Source organism: Lynx rufus, unplaced genomic scaffold (genome assembly GCF_022079265.1).
Source record: "Lynx rufus isolate CCGP_SWC_20201006 ecotype Redwood Valley unplaced genomic scaffold, mLynRuf1.p SCAF_4, whole genome shotgun sequence".
NCBI classification, from domain to species: Eukaryota; Metazoa; Chordata; class Mammalia; order Carnivora; family Felidae; genus Lynx; species Lynx rufus.
Genome location: NW_025814856.1, coordinates 106,092,241 through 106,107,903, shown reverse-complemented (window position 1 = coordinate 106,107,903; position 15,663 = coordinate 106,092,241). Strand labels below are relative to the sequence as shown.

The 15,663-nt window shown below is 36.0% G+C and overlaps 1 protein-coding gene across 1 annotated transcript in view; it reads left to right on the top strand.

Moving 5' to 3' along the window:
• The window catches only part of VWDE (von Willebrand factor D and EGF domains), an 85,852-nt gene extending 77,316 nt beyond the window's left edge, over positions 1 to 8,536 (top strand). Inside the window, exons 31-32 of the mRNA XM_047095231.1 lie at positions 8,242 to 8,389; positions 8,475 to 8,536. Coding sequence (XP_046951187.1) covers positions 8,242 to 8,389; positions 8,475 to 8,536 — 210 coding nt within the window. The remainder of the gene's footprint in view (positions 1 to 8,241; positions 8,390 to 8,474) is intronic.
• Positions 8,537 to 15,663: the final 7,127 nt, after the last annotated feature.

Here is a 15,663-nt window from a genome sequence, read left to right as displayed (position 1 = left end):
ACAGGAGGAGGTAGAGGTCAGGAAAGCAACTGCTGAAGGTCAGAGAGGTTGTTCTTGAAGATGTTAGCCTAAAGCACCAAGCAGATTTCAGCTTTCTTGGAGCTGCTGCAATACTTGACAATCTTCAGAAACTCCACTGTCTCAAGTTGTCATTACAGAAAATTTGCTGGGAAGCCACTGTGAATCTTTTATCTATCCAAATATCTAGCTGCAAACACCTCTGAAAAAAATGACTTCCCACTTCCATCTTCTCTCTCTCTGGAAAGCTTTTCTCACTGGCAAACCCTAACCCAGAAACACACAGAGAAGGGGGTTCTGGAAAATGTAGTCCTAGCCTTAGAAGTAACTGACAGTAGTACCAGGGAGACAACAGTGAGCTAACAAAAGATATACCCTGCATCTTGTGGCTTTGGACCATATTCCCAGAGATCAAGCCATCATTTTTCTGTGATAAAAACACCATATTTAGTTTTGCCTATTTTCCACCTCCAGTCTTTCTACTTCTCTGACCTGTACCATTTCTGGACAAGTTGAAAGGAATAATGAAATTCTGGTTTTAGAAGATTTACTTGCTCATTGTGTTTAGATGTAAAAAGGACATGAAGATGTCTGTTTCACTTTCCATTCTTTTGGTACCATGATCTATTTGGGTGTAGAAGCAAGAGACAAAAGATCACAAAATCAAGTCTTTCTATAAATAATGAAAGAGGGGTCCCTGGGTGGCTCAGTCAATTAAGCCTCCAACTTCAGCTCAGATCATGATCTCACGGTTCATGGGTTCGAGCCCTACGCCAGGCTCTGTGCTGACAGCTCAGAGCCTGGAGCCTGGTTCAGATTCTGTCTCCCCCTCTCTCTGCCCCTCCCATGCTCATGCTCTGTCTCTCTCTCTCTCTGTCTCTCAATAATAAATAAATGTTAAAAAAATTTTTTTTTAAAAAAAAGTGAATCCTTGATGAAAGCAAAATTTAATGGCATTAACTGTTGGGGAAGTGGGTAAAGTCAACAAGGTATATACATATAATTGAAACATTTGTCTTTGAGATAAAAATAATTATAGGTTATATACAGTTATAAATCTTTCCTATCTCAGATTTGACCTCAAACTATCTTTTTAAAATATACTTTTATTTTACTTTGAATATATTTATTTTAAATCATACAAGTTTACAGAACTCATTTTGTTATTTTAAGTGGAAATACTGAGCGTTCCTAAGCCATGTTTAAACTATAAGACTAAGACATTATTAGAATAAAATTATGCTAATGTTGAGAAGAACCTTTTAAGTAATAGCATCCAATGTCAGAATTAAAGAGATTTTAATTTATTTCTTATTTGCTGAAAGGTAGTTTAAAGAATTTTTGAAGAAAACAATGTTTCACTATATTTTATTTCATTACTAAAAATACAGATTATTATAAATGCAAAATAAACCTTTGACACTTAGTGTGTACTTATATGTTTACACTCTTATGAAAATGTAAGTACTAGAAGGGGTCCTGGGTGGCTCAGTCGGTTAAGCATCTAACTTCCACTCAGGTCATGATCTCAGAGTTTGTGAGTTTGAGCCCGGCATCGGGCTTTGTGCTGACAGCTCAGAGCCTAGAGCCTGCTTCAGATTCTGTTTCTCTCTGCCCCTCCCCCGCCCATGCTGTCTGTCTGTCTCTCTCTCTCTCTCTCTCAAAAGAAACATTAAATATATATATACATATATATAAAGAAAAATGCACTCTAGATAAAAATACTTTTTAAAATTTAATAATTAGAATTGAAATTCCTACAAAAATAGATGTAATAAAAATAGATATAATTTTAATATTTGTCTCTTTGTCACCTTTGCTCTGTAACAGCATAGCAACTTTATCAATAGCCTTATTAAATTAAATTTCAGTGTATACTTTTTAAGGCTAGAAGTTACAATCACTCAAGGATCTATTCTGAAATGTCTAAACTAACACTTTTAAATCTTTCATAAATATTTTCTAGATCCACACCAAGAACCCCATGCTACAATTACAATATTAATCAGTAGACTATCCATTTATAATAGATTTAATGGGCCTGTACATGCTAATAATGAAGAAATGTTATGGTTTACAGATTTTATATAAGAGCACTTCTTATGAAAGCTAATGACTCATGCAAATGAAAGTAATGTTTTAGAAATATAATCTGAGTTTAGAAAAGCAAGTAATTTGATAAATTTATGGAGAAGACATTTAATTTTTCCTTACTTTTTGTTGATATTTTCACATTTATTAACTTTAAACTGTTTCATTCAAAATCCATTTGGATAATACTTTGAAGATAATGACTGTTAGACAACTTAAGCAAAAGTACTTTAAAATGTGTACCTTTCAATTTTTGCCTTATAAATCATTCTCCAAAAAGAATTCAGATTGTAGACCTTATTTAATATGCTTGGCTTTTTTGTGTTTATTCATGTTAACATTTAAATGAAATTTTTGAGTTGTCCAGTATTCTTATCCTTTCTTTGGTCCAGTATTTAAAATATGAACTCTCTGTCTAAATTTTAAAATATGTCTACCAGCCCTTTATTCTAAAATATTAAAGTATCATAATCTTTTTGGTAGAATTTTAAATACATCTTATTTTTCACATTCACAAATTATAAAATTTATCCAAATTGCAGCATACATAATAAAATTTTAGATTTCAAGGACAAACTATTTGGAAATATTTGGAGCCTCTAATGGAACATATATATATTACACACATTTTACAAATATCATTGAAACTATGTAATTGTTTTTAAAGTATTTATGTGTTAGAGTTTAAACCAGGTATATTTATATTAGTTAAATGAATGCAATAATTTGCTTTTCTTTGTGCAACTTTAATAATTCATTCCTTAGGGTATGTATGCCAGTTATTTCTAAAATGAGATCGAGTGACCTAAATTAATAAACATGTTAAATAGGGAAAAAACAATAAATACAAAAAACTTAAAAAAGAAACACTGTATTGTATCTACAATGTTATAAACTATAAATAAGAAGTAAATACTAGGCAGTTATAAGATTGTATTTAAAAAAAAAGAGGAATAGCCATCTCTTCATATAAAGCTTAGTAGATGACCTCCGTGGAATGTGTTAATTAATTCTTCTGTAATTGACTTTGAATAGCCCTGTAGCTGATATTTTCTCAGTCGCTGTTTGCCAATGATACAGAAAACATCAAGTCAGTTCTTGTTTTTAGAAAAAGAAAAGCCTGACAGTCTTAACATTGCATAAATCCTCAACACTTTTATTCATCTGATGAAGTGGATGAAATGGTATATTTGTAAACAGCAGCAAAATAGAGTTGTGCCGAAGCCACTAATATTTAATACTGAATAAGAAACATGGGACACCTGGGTGGCTCAGTCGGTTAAGCATCTGACTTCGGCTCAGGTCATGATCTCACGGTTCATGGGTTCAAGCCCCTCATTGGCTCTGTCCTGACAGCTCAGAGCCTGGAGCTTGATTCAGATTCTGTATCTTCCTCTCTCCCTGCCCTGCCCCGCTCTCACTCTCTCTCTCTCTCAAAAATAAATACACATTACCAAAAAATGTAAAAAGAAAAGAAGCATAAAGCCTTTTCCTAAATACCTTCCATTTTTCATAAAACTCAGCCCTCTAATCCTGAAAATGGGCTGCAAGAACTGACCCTGTTGATTCCTTTGTCAGTTTTTTCCCCTAGCTTTCAATTTGCCTCCCAAGGACCTCCTCATATAACTCTTTCTTGATGTTGAAAACAATGGACAGCATCATTGTCACTGCGTCTTCTAATCATCTGTTCACAATGGCCTGGAATGCTCTGGAGTTTGCTGTGGACAAGTATGCTGGACTGCCACCCACCCCTGGTGTTGAAAATTGGACAACTGCTTTCAGTTTCCTTCATTTTCTATCTTGTCTCAGTTTGGTGAAAACTGCCTCTCCTCTCTAAGGTACGAATCATCAAGTCGAGGTTTAAGTTTGATTGAACTCAATGAAAATGGTGACTTAGTAAAAGGATATAGAGAAATCTCACAGAGCTTTCTGTGAGGCAAGACATGAAGTTGGATTTAATGGGAACCAGAAAGCAATTAAGAAAAGAGATCCACTCTTTTACTGAAGCTGTATAGATTATCTCCTCTTGGCTTTTTTGTCAACCTCTACTTCTCTCTACCCATTGCTGTCTGTCCTTTATTGATCCACCTCAGGATCCAACATGGCCACCAAATCTACATGACAATCTTTCAGTTCCCATAGCAGCCACCCATTGGTTAGAAACCATGTTGTTTAGTTCAAAAATCTTGAGTGAGAAAGACCTCAGAGAGTAATGAACAGTCAGAGGGCTTGAGCCAGTGTCCATCCCTGGGCAAACAGGCATGATTACAGCCAGAAAAGTCATATTGTGGGTGGAGCTGCCTGTGTTTAGCCTATGAGGAAGTTCATGTTCTGAGGTGGACATATAACTTCTGAGTACAGGAAGATCCCAGTATGCCAGAGTTTTCAGAATTTGATCTTTGTGATGCTGAAATTAATTGAGGTAAATAGGACAGAATAGGCCCCTATTCTCGAGAAGTTATGGTAATTTTAGGCAAAAAATTGTTGTCAAGGAAGATTTCTTATATTTGTTTCTGGTTTTTTTCATGTATTTAAGGCAGGTAAACTAAAGCCCGTATGAACAAATATATCTGCTAAAGGACAGTGCTATGTATGATATTATCTCCAGTCAACATCCACTTTATTTTCGTAAATTATTCAGTAGCACACTATGAGAATTAGAAGTGTTTTCTTGATTTGAAGTAGATCAATTATGTGATTATCAAATTATCAGGCAAATTGAGAGAAAAAAACCTAAAATGTATTGAACACATCAATTTTAACGTGTTTTTAACGGGATTTTAACCCATATTAATTATTTAGACCTCACAAAGCTTTTGAGATAGGGAGATTCTTCCCATTTTACAGATGAAGATCCTAAAGACCAGAATAGTCCATGATCTTGCTGCTCACATATTGTAGTGATTTTATTCGAATGCATATCTATCCGAAACCTAGGCCTATTATTTAACTTCATAGTACCACTTATTTAAAAAACAACAACAACAACAACAACAACAAGATTTTTCAATGGCTTCTAATGGCTCAAGACCACCTGATAATTTCAATAAAGGAGTCTGGGCGTCTCTTTCCCTGTATCTTTTCAATTCACAGTATGGTCTGATAACAGAAAACTATGCATGTTAAAATAAGACGTTTTCATTTATTCACTTATCCACCAAAAATAGGTATATATTTTTTTAATGGTTATTTATTTTTGAGAGAGAGAGTGCACGAGAGGGGGAGGGGCAGAGAGAGAAGGGGACAGAGGATCTGAAATGGGCTCTGTGGCTTTGTACTGACAGTAGGGAGCCTGATGTGGGGCTCAAACCCACAAACTGTAAGATCATGACCTGAGCCAAAGTTGGACACTCAACCAACTGAGCCACCCAGGTGCCCCATCTAGCAAAAATATTTTTGAAAGGAACATATTTCAAGAAGACTTTCTAAATTAGCAGCCTGTTTTATTTTAGCTGTGGAATATGCATCCTTATCTAGAAAGGTGTCTGATAACAAAGAGCTCTTTGCAGAGGTAAGACTAAAGGCAGAGAAGCCACAGGACATTGAGCTGAGACTTTAGAATTGGGGGAGACTGACTTTAAATTTTTTTTTTTCAACGTTTATTTATTTTTGGGACAGAGAGAGACAGAGCATGAACGGGGGAGGCGCAGAGAGAGAGGGAGACACAGAATCGGAAGCAGGCTCCAGGCTCTGAGCCATCAGCCCAGAGCCCGACGCGGGGCTCGAACTCACGGACCGCGAGATCGTGACCTGGTTGAAGTCGGACGCTTAACCGACTGCGCCACCCAGGCGCCCCAAGACTGACTTTAAATTCAGCCCCAAATCCTCACTCCACCTCTCCCCAGTGATATGGACTTGCACAGAGAGCCTCACCTCCTTCTATATTTAATTCTTTCATTTATAAGAGGTAAATAATATTTATTTCATGGGATTTTAAATCAAAAGTTAAATTTTTATTTTTTTTATTTTTTTTTTATATATATGAAATTTATTGACAAATTGGTTTCCATACAACACCTAGTGCTCATCCCAACAGGTGCCCTCCTCGATACCCATCCCCCACCCTCCCCTCCCTCCCACCCCCCATCAACCCTCAGTTTGTTCTCAGTTTTTAACAGTCTCTTATGCTTTGGCTCTCTCCCACTCTAACCTCTTTTTTTTTTTTTTTTCCTTCCCCTCCCCCATGGGTTCCTGTTAAGTTTCTCAGGATCCACATAAGAGTGAAACCATATGGTGTCTGTCTTTCTCTGTATGGCTTATTTCACTTAGCATCATACTCTCCAGTTCCATCCACGTTGCTACAAAAGGCCATATTTCATTTTTTCTCATTGCCACGTAGTATTCCATTGTGTATATAAACCACAATTTCTTTATCCATTCATCAGTTGATGGACATTTAGGCTCTTTCCACAATTTGGCTATTGTTGAGAGTGCTGCTATGAACATTGGGGTACAAGTGCCCCTATGCATCAGTACTCCTGTATCCCTTGGGTAAATTCCTAGCAGTGCTATTGCTGGGTCATAGGGTAGGTCTATTTTTAATTTTCTGAGGAACCTCCACACTGCTTTCCAGAGCGGCTGCACCAATTTGCATTCCCACCAACAGTGCAAGAGGGTTCCCGTTTCTCCACATCCTCTCCAGCATGTATAGTCTCCTGATTTGTTCATTTTGGCCACTCTGACTGGCGTGAGGTGATACCTGAGTGTGGTTTTGATTTGTATTTCCCTGATAAGGAGCAACGCTGAACATCTTTTCATGTGCCTGTTGGCCATCCAGATATCTTCTTTAGAGAAGTGTCTATTCATGTTTTCTGCCCATTTCTTCACTGGGTTATTTGTTTTTCGGGTGTGGAGTTTGGTGAGCTCTTTATAGATTTTAGATACTAGCCCTTTGTCCGATATGTCATTTGCAAATATCTTTTCCCATTCCGTTGGTTGCCTTTTAGTTTTGTTGGTTGTTTCCTTTGCTGTGCAGAAGCTTTTTATCTTCATAAGGTCCCAGTAATTCACTTTTGCTTTTAATTCCCTTGCCTTTGGGGATGTGTCGAGTAAGAGATTGCTACGGCTGAGGTCAGAGAGGTCTTTTCCTGCTTTCTCCTCTAAGGTTTTGATGGTTTCCTGTCTCACATTTAGGTCCTTTATCCATTTTGAGTTTATTTTTGTAAATGGTGTGAGAAAGTGGTCTAGTTTCAACCTTCTGCATGTTGCTGTCCAGTTCTCCCAGCACCATTTGTTAAAGAGGCTATCTTTTTTCCATTGGATGTTCTTTCCTGCTTTGTCAAAGATGAGTTGGCCATACGTTTGTGGGTCTAGTTCTGGGGTTTCTATTCTATTCCATTGGTCTGTGTGTCTGTTTTTGTGCCAAAAAGTGAAATTTTTAGAAATGATTTTTCACAATGACTCTCATCTAATAAATGGCAAATATATGGGTTTTATTATTTTTATTTATATTTCTTCTATTCATATTTCTTATTTATTATTTTTGTTGCTAAAAATAAATCAGCAGAACCAGCTGAGAAAAGGACGATAGGTAGACTCCATTATTCAGGTTTTCGGTTTTCTAGGGATTACTGTATATTAGTGTTTCTTGTTCCCTCATTAAAGAATTTACTTTAAAAAAAAAAAAAGCATTGATGAAACAGTATGTGTGTTGCACACAAGATACAATAAGAGCCTGTGAATTTTTAAATCAAGTCTGGCATATAATTAGTAAGAACCAGACTAAAAAGTTTTTAAAATCAGGCACATAATGACTAAAATTTGTGAGCCATGTGTGAGCCAGGCTCTGTTCTAAGTGGTGGACAAGGGTGCAGTTGATTGCTCCTGCTGGCTCGTCTGTGAGCAGTTACTCCTCACTCAACAGTTCTCCAGCCCTGAGCAACAGTCTTCCAGGGAAACCTCTGTGGGCCCTAAGCCCTTATGTCTTCCCGGCCCCTTCCTCCACTTAAATATATTTAAAATGATATTCTACAGGTGGGTTGCTAAAAAGGCCAATATATTATTATTTTTTAAACATTTTCTTTGACCTAGAAGCTTATTTTTTCTTCTGATTTTAAAATAAATTAAAACATTTTCTTGAGCCTTTAAAAGTACTGTGAACCGCTAGTCGCTGTGCCTCTTGTGCCTGATCAGAAATGTGGCCCTGCCTGCCACGGTGTGATCGCCTGTGGCATACCAAGTCTGAGACCAGAGTACTTCTTAAATAACCACTGCGGATGCTCTGGGCAAATAAAAGAAAAGGAAGACAAACTAGATGGAATTTTCACTTTACATTTTTACTGTAAGGACCACCTTCTTCATTGGAGAAACACTTTGAGCCTCAGTTGGAAGGCTTTCGTAAAACTTTTGTAGATTTTTGCCTGCAGGTGGTGCCAGATCCTCAGTTCCCAGGAAACACACCAGACATGCAGAAGGACCACTTCAGTAAGAGAGCATATTAAATATTTAATGTAAACATGACATTCTCCAAAATGGAAATTCTTTAGTAACACAACATCAGCCTTTCATGTGAGCCTTGAAGTCTTCATTACACCTGGTGGGTAATCAATAATAGCCCCTTGCCTGAGTGCAGTTAACAATTCATTCAAAGACTGGTGGTTTACCCAATCTATACTAGAATTAAAATGGTTGTGAGTAGTATTAGTGTAAGAAGAGAACCTTTTATTTTCATATATACATTGAAGTTGGAAAATCCTAGCAATTCAGATTTCAAGTATTTAAAAATTATCCCTTTTTCCCCTTGTCATTAACAAAGAATCATAAGTCAATGTATAGCACACCCTGAGAGAAAAAAAATAATCTTTGTAAAGCGTGCTTTGCTGAAAAGGCTCCTACTTGGCATCATCATTTTGCCTGAATTAAGTAGGGTCCCCACAGCTATGTGTCTTGTACATGACAACACCTGAAGAATCTTTGAGCTGACATACTATGAATCTGAGAAAAGTAATAAGCCTTACTGGATGCAAATATTGTAGTGAGAATAATCCCAATTTATTTTTCAATTCCCTCAGATATATACTCAAAATATATAGAGTGGCTTCGGATATCAGACTTCAATCTTCCTCAGCATGGAATTGGTGGTAATCCTTGTTAATGTGGCCAAGAAATACTGTTATTATCTAATTTCAATTCTCATTCTAGGTTCCGGTGATCGTAATCTGTGTTTCCTTGACTGCTTTGGCTCAGTGCTACCTAAACTGAGATGTTCCTTTTTTGGTTGAGGGCTCTGATTACAAATCAAAGGAGATTCGTAGGGTTTGCATATTCTATGGCCCCAAGTTGTATTTTTAGCTATCAAGACCTGTCACTCATTTCTAGAGAAGGCCTTGAGGCTGCCTTGATGTTGGTTAATAGAGTTGGCAGCTGAAGGATGCCTCATCCCTCTACGCTGACTGCTTTTTGTCATGTCAGTGTTCAGTGCTGATGCATTCTTACTGTTGATTGACAATTTCTGAGCACTGTAAAAGTGGACAGAATTTTATTTCAAATCCCTTCTTGTGGTAATTGTCAACTCTTTCTTTGGAGTTGACTTATCTCTCCATATCAGAGTGAAGCCATTTCCAGTGTAATGTCACAAATGCATCCTGCTGCAGCGTTACAAGCGAAATGAATAAAGCATTAATGATGATATATTTAGTCTGACCACTTCATTTCCTACACAGTGGCCTACATAGAAGAATAGAATGGTTCAATCCAGGGGGAAAAAAAGTCACAAGACAGCAGCAGAGCTTGGTGGAAAATGTGGGCACCTTTATAGAGAAAATCCATCATGTGTCACATGAGTCACAGACAAGTATTTTGAAAGAATATTTTAGTTTCATCTGTCTCCCCATAAAAGAAGAAATAGCTATAGGAAATGGAAATTTGCATTACCAGAACATAAAGCCTGAATTGCTCATTTTGAGGGTTGGCATATGGCTTTGTGCCTGGCTCTGCCGAGCAAGAGTGGGATTTTTCTAGAGCCATATGGTTGAATCAAGAAGGGCAGCGGGCTAGAGCGGACAGAAGGCAGTTTACAGTTAACGATAAAGTCCTGATGCATAATGTATTCTAAAAAGCTTCCAACGTCAGATTCATATTAAAAAGGGGGAGCCTGCCAAGGAATACGTTGGTGTTTTTCTCCACCTGAATTGAGAAAACAAAGATCCCAAACAGAACATTACCTGTGAGCTTTGTTTAGATGACCTAACCTTCCTATCACTGTTAAGCCAAGCAATTAGGAGAAAATTCCTATTTCTAATTGTTTTGAACACCATTATATTCTTCCAAGTGAATAAATATTGAGTTTCCACTAAAACTGACAAATCCTTTACCAACACATGCAGGCAGGCAGATTACAGGCTTGGTCAGTCCCCGTTACTAAGCGCCAGTGATACAACTTGCTAGAAAGAGCAAATTGGTAGGCTCCCCACCCCTTAGGGAATATTAAGAAGACAAGAGTGGTTGAAACCAAAATGAATAATCAGCTTGTAACTTCTGATAGAATACTCATGCCGGAAATAATACATGAGAGATTTTAACTAATGAGGCTCCAAGCTTTTTGTAAAAGCCGCATTGCAATTAATTAAGATGATTGCTACTCATTATTTTTTTAAAAAGCAAAGTAAGTTCTTTATTATAGGCATAAAACTGTCAGAAAAGAGCAAACAATCTTATACTACCATATTATAGTTCTTATGCGAAAGCAGATAAAATATTTAAGACTAGCTTTATTATTGTTAAGCTGTGCATGTAGTTGAAATTGGCATGCTATCATGGATATCTTAGCTAATGTATAATAACAATTAACAAATGAAAATTAAAATCAAGATGTGAACTTTTCATTGAGGATCAAATTTAAGGATTATCACATCTATTTTAAGAGTAGTCCTATGAAATGGGGAGCAGTCAGTGAAAATTTTGAGAAATATGGCCATTTAAGAAATTGCATGGAGGTTTAAAATAATACGCGCTGATATTTTACTCTTCTGATAATTTATTTGAATTATTAGCATAATTCTACTGCCAAATGTTTATTGTGGGACAGTTCCCAATATGAAAAAATAAAAATTAATAAATATTATTTTAAGTGACTATCAATATGAAAAGTTAAATTATTACACACTCATCTATACAATTTCTATACACCCAATGAAACTGATTCATGAAGAACTGTATCTTGTATTTTGTGGCTATGTTATATCAAGTGAAAAAGGTGAGGAGGCAAATTTCCAGGCAGTAATTATAGTACATTCTTATTTAAGATGCATATATGTTTGCATCTGTGTAAACACACATGTATATTTTTAATAACAGAAAATTTCTAAAAAGACAAATATTAAATGTTTAAAATTGGCTGCCTCTTAGGTGGGATTAGAAGCTGGAGGGTGAGATTTTACTTGCTATTTCATATATATTTATACTGCTCCAAATTTTTATCTTATTGTGATCTTATTAAATAAGTGATCTTATTTTTGTAATTTATATTTTTGTAGAATCTCCAGTTAGCCCCAAACAATGCAGCTTTCTTGAAATAGGAATTGAAAATCAAAGAACCAATATATAGTTTTCTTCAACTGAAAAGGGTAAATAAAAATTAATTAAAAATGTAATGTTTTTTGTGTAAAATTTTAGCCATAGTACTTATACTCTTTTCAGAGAAAAGATTTTGCTAATTCATTATTGCATATGTATTTAACTTGGAAACCATTGTATTTAAATTAGGGAGAATGGTTTACAGTCCCAGGAGTCTTATCATAAGATTAAAATTAATTGCTCAGAATTTTCATATGAGGCCAAACTGGACAGGTAATCAGTCACAGGCTAATGTTATTAGCTTGATTCATGTATCAAACTGTATTTCTAATACTGTCAGGCAAGGGGTAGGCAGGAGAGAAATATGCTACATATCAAACTGATGAAACCAAGTTCTTTTGTTTGCATTAGTTCTAATATTTAGAGGTCACATTTACAGCTAAGAGTTGAGCTTATTACCTGAATAATGCAGCCAAAGAGCTCCCATTTGCCTAAGTTTATGGGAGCAAATACACCACAAAATAATGTTTTATACCTATAAGTTGTAGAGTGCCTATCATGTAAAAATTTTAGAACCTTCAAAGGAATGACTTAATGATAATTTAAAATGAATTAATGAACATTTTGCTTTACAGGTAGAATTAAAATGCTCTTTTATTTTATATATATAGTATGAGCAGGCAGAGATGGAGCAACCTTCCCAAAGACTGATAAATCCAATGAAACACAATACTTTTCAGTAGAAACTAAAGTTGTCAGAGGTCAGTCTATAAGCTAGGCAGAGATTTGTTTTGTTTCAAAAGATGACCAGTACCTCTCTCTTTGAAAAAAATATGTTATATTTCATGCATGCAAAAGAAAACAGTATTATATGTCTAAAGTTATAAAACGTTCCAAAACGGACACCTACAACTCAATCATCCAGTCCAGAAATATGCAACGTCAATATGATTGCAACTACTTCTGTGCTCCTCTTGTGACCCTGCTTCCTCCCCACCCCAAACTACTGCCCTGAATTTCATTTGTTATCTGTACCAGGCAGCCTGTAAGATGCCTGCCAGTAGCTACCACTTTCTCGTATTCATACCCTCATGTAATCCCCTTCTTTTGAGGGTGGGCTACACTTAATGATTCACTTTTTTACAAACACAATATGAGAGAAGTAATGGCTGTCACTTCTTAGGTTATAGAATAACTATAGCTTCTCTTCTCTCCCTACCTCCTTTTCTCTCCCCTTTCCCCCTCTCCTCTCGCCCACCCCACCCCCCTTGTTCTGTGGCTTGCTCTGAGGAAAGCCAATTGCCATGCAGTCAGTTTACCTATGAAAAGGTAGTAAAGAATGAGAAAGGCCAGGCAGCACCGAGTCCTTCAGTCCAACAACCCAGACAATGACCTGTGATTTTGAAGTGGATCATCCCCAAGTCAAGCCTTGAGATGAGACCACAGCCCCAGGCATCACCCTGATTGCAACCTCAGAGAGACCCGGAGACGCAGGCACTCAGGTAAACCAAACTCAAATTCCTGACCCACAGGAAAGAAAATATAATAAATGTGTGCTATTTTGAGATACTATGCTTTAGAGTGATTTGTTAGTCAGCAGTAAAGAACCCGTATATTATTCTTGCCTTGTATAAAGTTTTAATAAAGAGCACAAAGTATATTAATTTCTGCTCAAGCAAACTCTTAATTTGTGTTGTTCAGGTCTTCACCTTACAAGTTTTTTAGCTGCTTAATTTTCTAATTTAGAAAAGTACTGAAATTTCTTTTTATCATTTTTGTAGTTGTCTCTTTCTCCCTGTAACTTTATCAATTCGACTTTATATTCTCAAAGCCATTAAATTAGATGCTTAGAAGGTTCTAGTATAGTAAGTCTTTGATCAGGCAGCATGTTATGGTGGTTAGTGCATGGACTCTGGAGACCTACTGCCCTCTGGATTTGAATCCTAACTTTACTTCTTATTAGCTGAGTGACCTTGAACAAATGACTTAACCTGTATCCCTTAATTTCCTCACTTGAAAAATGGAAATAGAAATAATGCCTACATGGCAGGTTTGAAATGAGGTTTAAATAAGTGAATACTTACAAGCCCATAACAGAAGTTGACACACAGCTATTGATAAACCAGTAAATGTTCTGACTTCTTTATTCCTAATAATGCTTTTTGCTTAATGGTTATTAAAGGTTACTTATATGTTATTTTGATAGCTACTCTATCTTTTTTTAAAAGAAGGATGTTCCTGGGGGGGGGGCGGAAATCCTCCTGATTAATCTTTTTCTACTATATTTTCAACCTTTCTTTCTCCTTAGGTTTTATGCCTAATTGAATTCAATGTGTAGCTGGATTTCTTTTTTAAAATACAGTTAGTCAGTCTTTCAGCTGGAAAGAAGTACTCTGACATTTCTATCATTTTGTTTTTTGCTAGTTGTCCCATTTTTACTATTCCCCCCCTTTCTTTTTTTATTTTAAATTGACTGAGATATTATATTTATTTGATTCTTGGTTCATCTTTTCCCTTCAACTGGCTTGGGAGTAATATATGTTATATTTTAATCCTTTTGATTATTGCCTTTGAAATTCTCAATTGATGAACAAAATAAAAATCACTCTTTACTCTCATTTCAAAAAACATAAGAGACTTTTTCTTATTCCAAGTTACATGTTATTGTTGTATTTTAATTTTATCCTCTTTTATATCCTAAATTAGAAGTTATTACTGTTACTTTATAAAGACAGTTATTTGCTTAAATTTAGTTAAATGTTTATCAATTTACTCACTATTCTGTCTTGCCTCGTGACCTTCTTTTTGCAATCAATTTTCTTCCTCCTGAAGTACATTCATTTTGAAGCTCTTTTAGTGACAGTCTTGATGGTAAACATTGTTTTTATCTCAAAGTACTATTGTGATTCCCTCATACTTGAAAATATTTTTTCTGGATACTTTATTCTACGTTCATAGTTATTTTCTTTCTATACATTGAACTAGGATTCCAATGTTCTTAAAATTTGTTATTAATCTAATTGTTGTTACTTTATTTTATTGTGGCTCTTTTCCCTTTTTTTCTCTTTTTAGTTGGTATTCAGTAGTCTGACTACAAGGTGTCAGAATGTCAGCTTATTTTTTATTTATACTGATTGATAATATTGTTTCCCCTGTCTATGGATTCATGCTGTACCTACTCAGAAGATTGTTACAATGATTAAATTAGTTAACAAATGAATGCCAAATGCCCAGCACAGAGAAAATGCTATATGTGTTTTCTATTAGTACTGGAAAATGACTACTTTTATTATCATCTCCTTTAATATTGTCTCCTCCCATTATTTGTATTCTTTCCTTTAGAATACCCATTAGAAATGTAAGACATTTGTCTATTACATTCCTCATGTCAATTACCTAATATTTCTTATTTTCCAAATCCTTGTCTCTCTGTGCTAGCAGATAATTCTACCAACCTATCACTAAATCACTACTTATCTTTTAAATTTTATCTAATCTGACTTTTAACCCATCTGTTCTGGTGCTTAGTCATTATCTGCCTGACTATGTGCCCTGTTATTGATCTTTAGATTGCCTCACCTTGGCTCCCTGCCCTGTAGCTTCTGATGGGGCCAGGACAGTCGAAGTTGGAAGCAGTACGTCTAACATTAGGAGGAAAGAGACCTCAGGGTACTCAGTCTCCGCAACCTGCCCTCCCCCCCGCCCCCCGTGTTATCATAACACTCACATTTTAATGGGGTTTATATTTTACTTCTTTCTGAAGCTAGGATTTATTCTTTGATATACGAAAGACACAAAAACGCAAAGGCTGTTTTTCCTCAAACAAGAGTGAATTGACTTCTTCAGAATCATGACCGACTCCCAAATAAACCAGGAAAAACAAAACATTTTTGCTTCACCTGAATATTGCCATGCCCGTCATCACTGGGTGTTTTATGTGAGATTACTTCAACAATGTTAAAGATAAATAAGCAGATCCTTTTCCACTCCAAATTAGAGAAGCAGAGCAATTCTCTTTAGATGTAGCACATCTGGTAACAG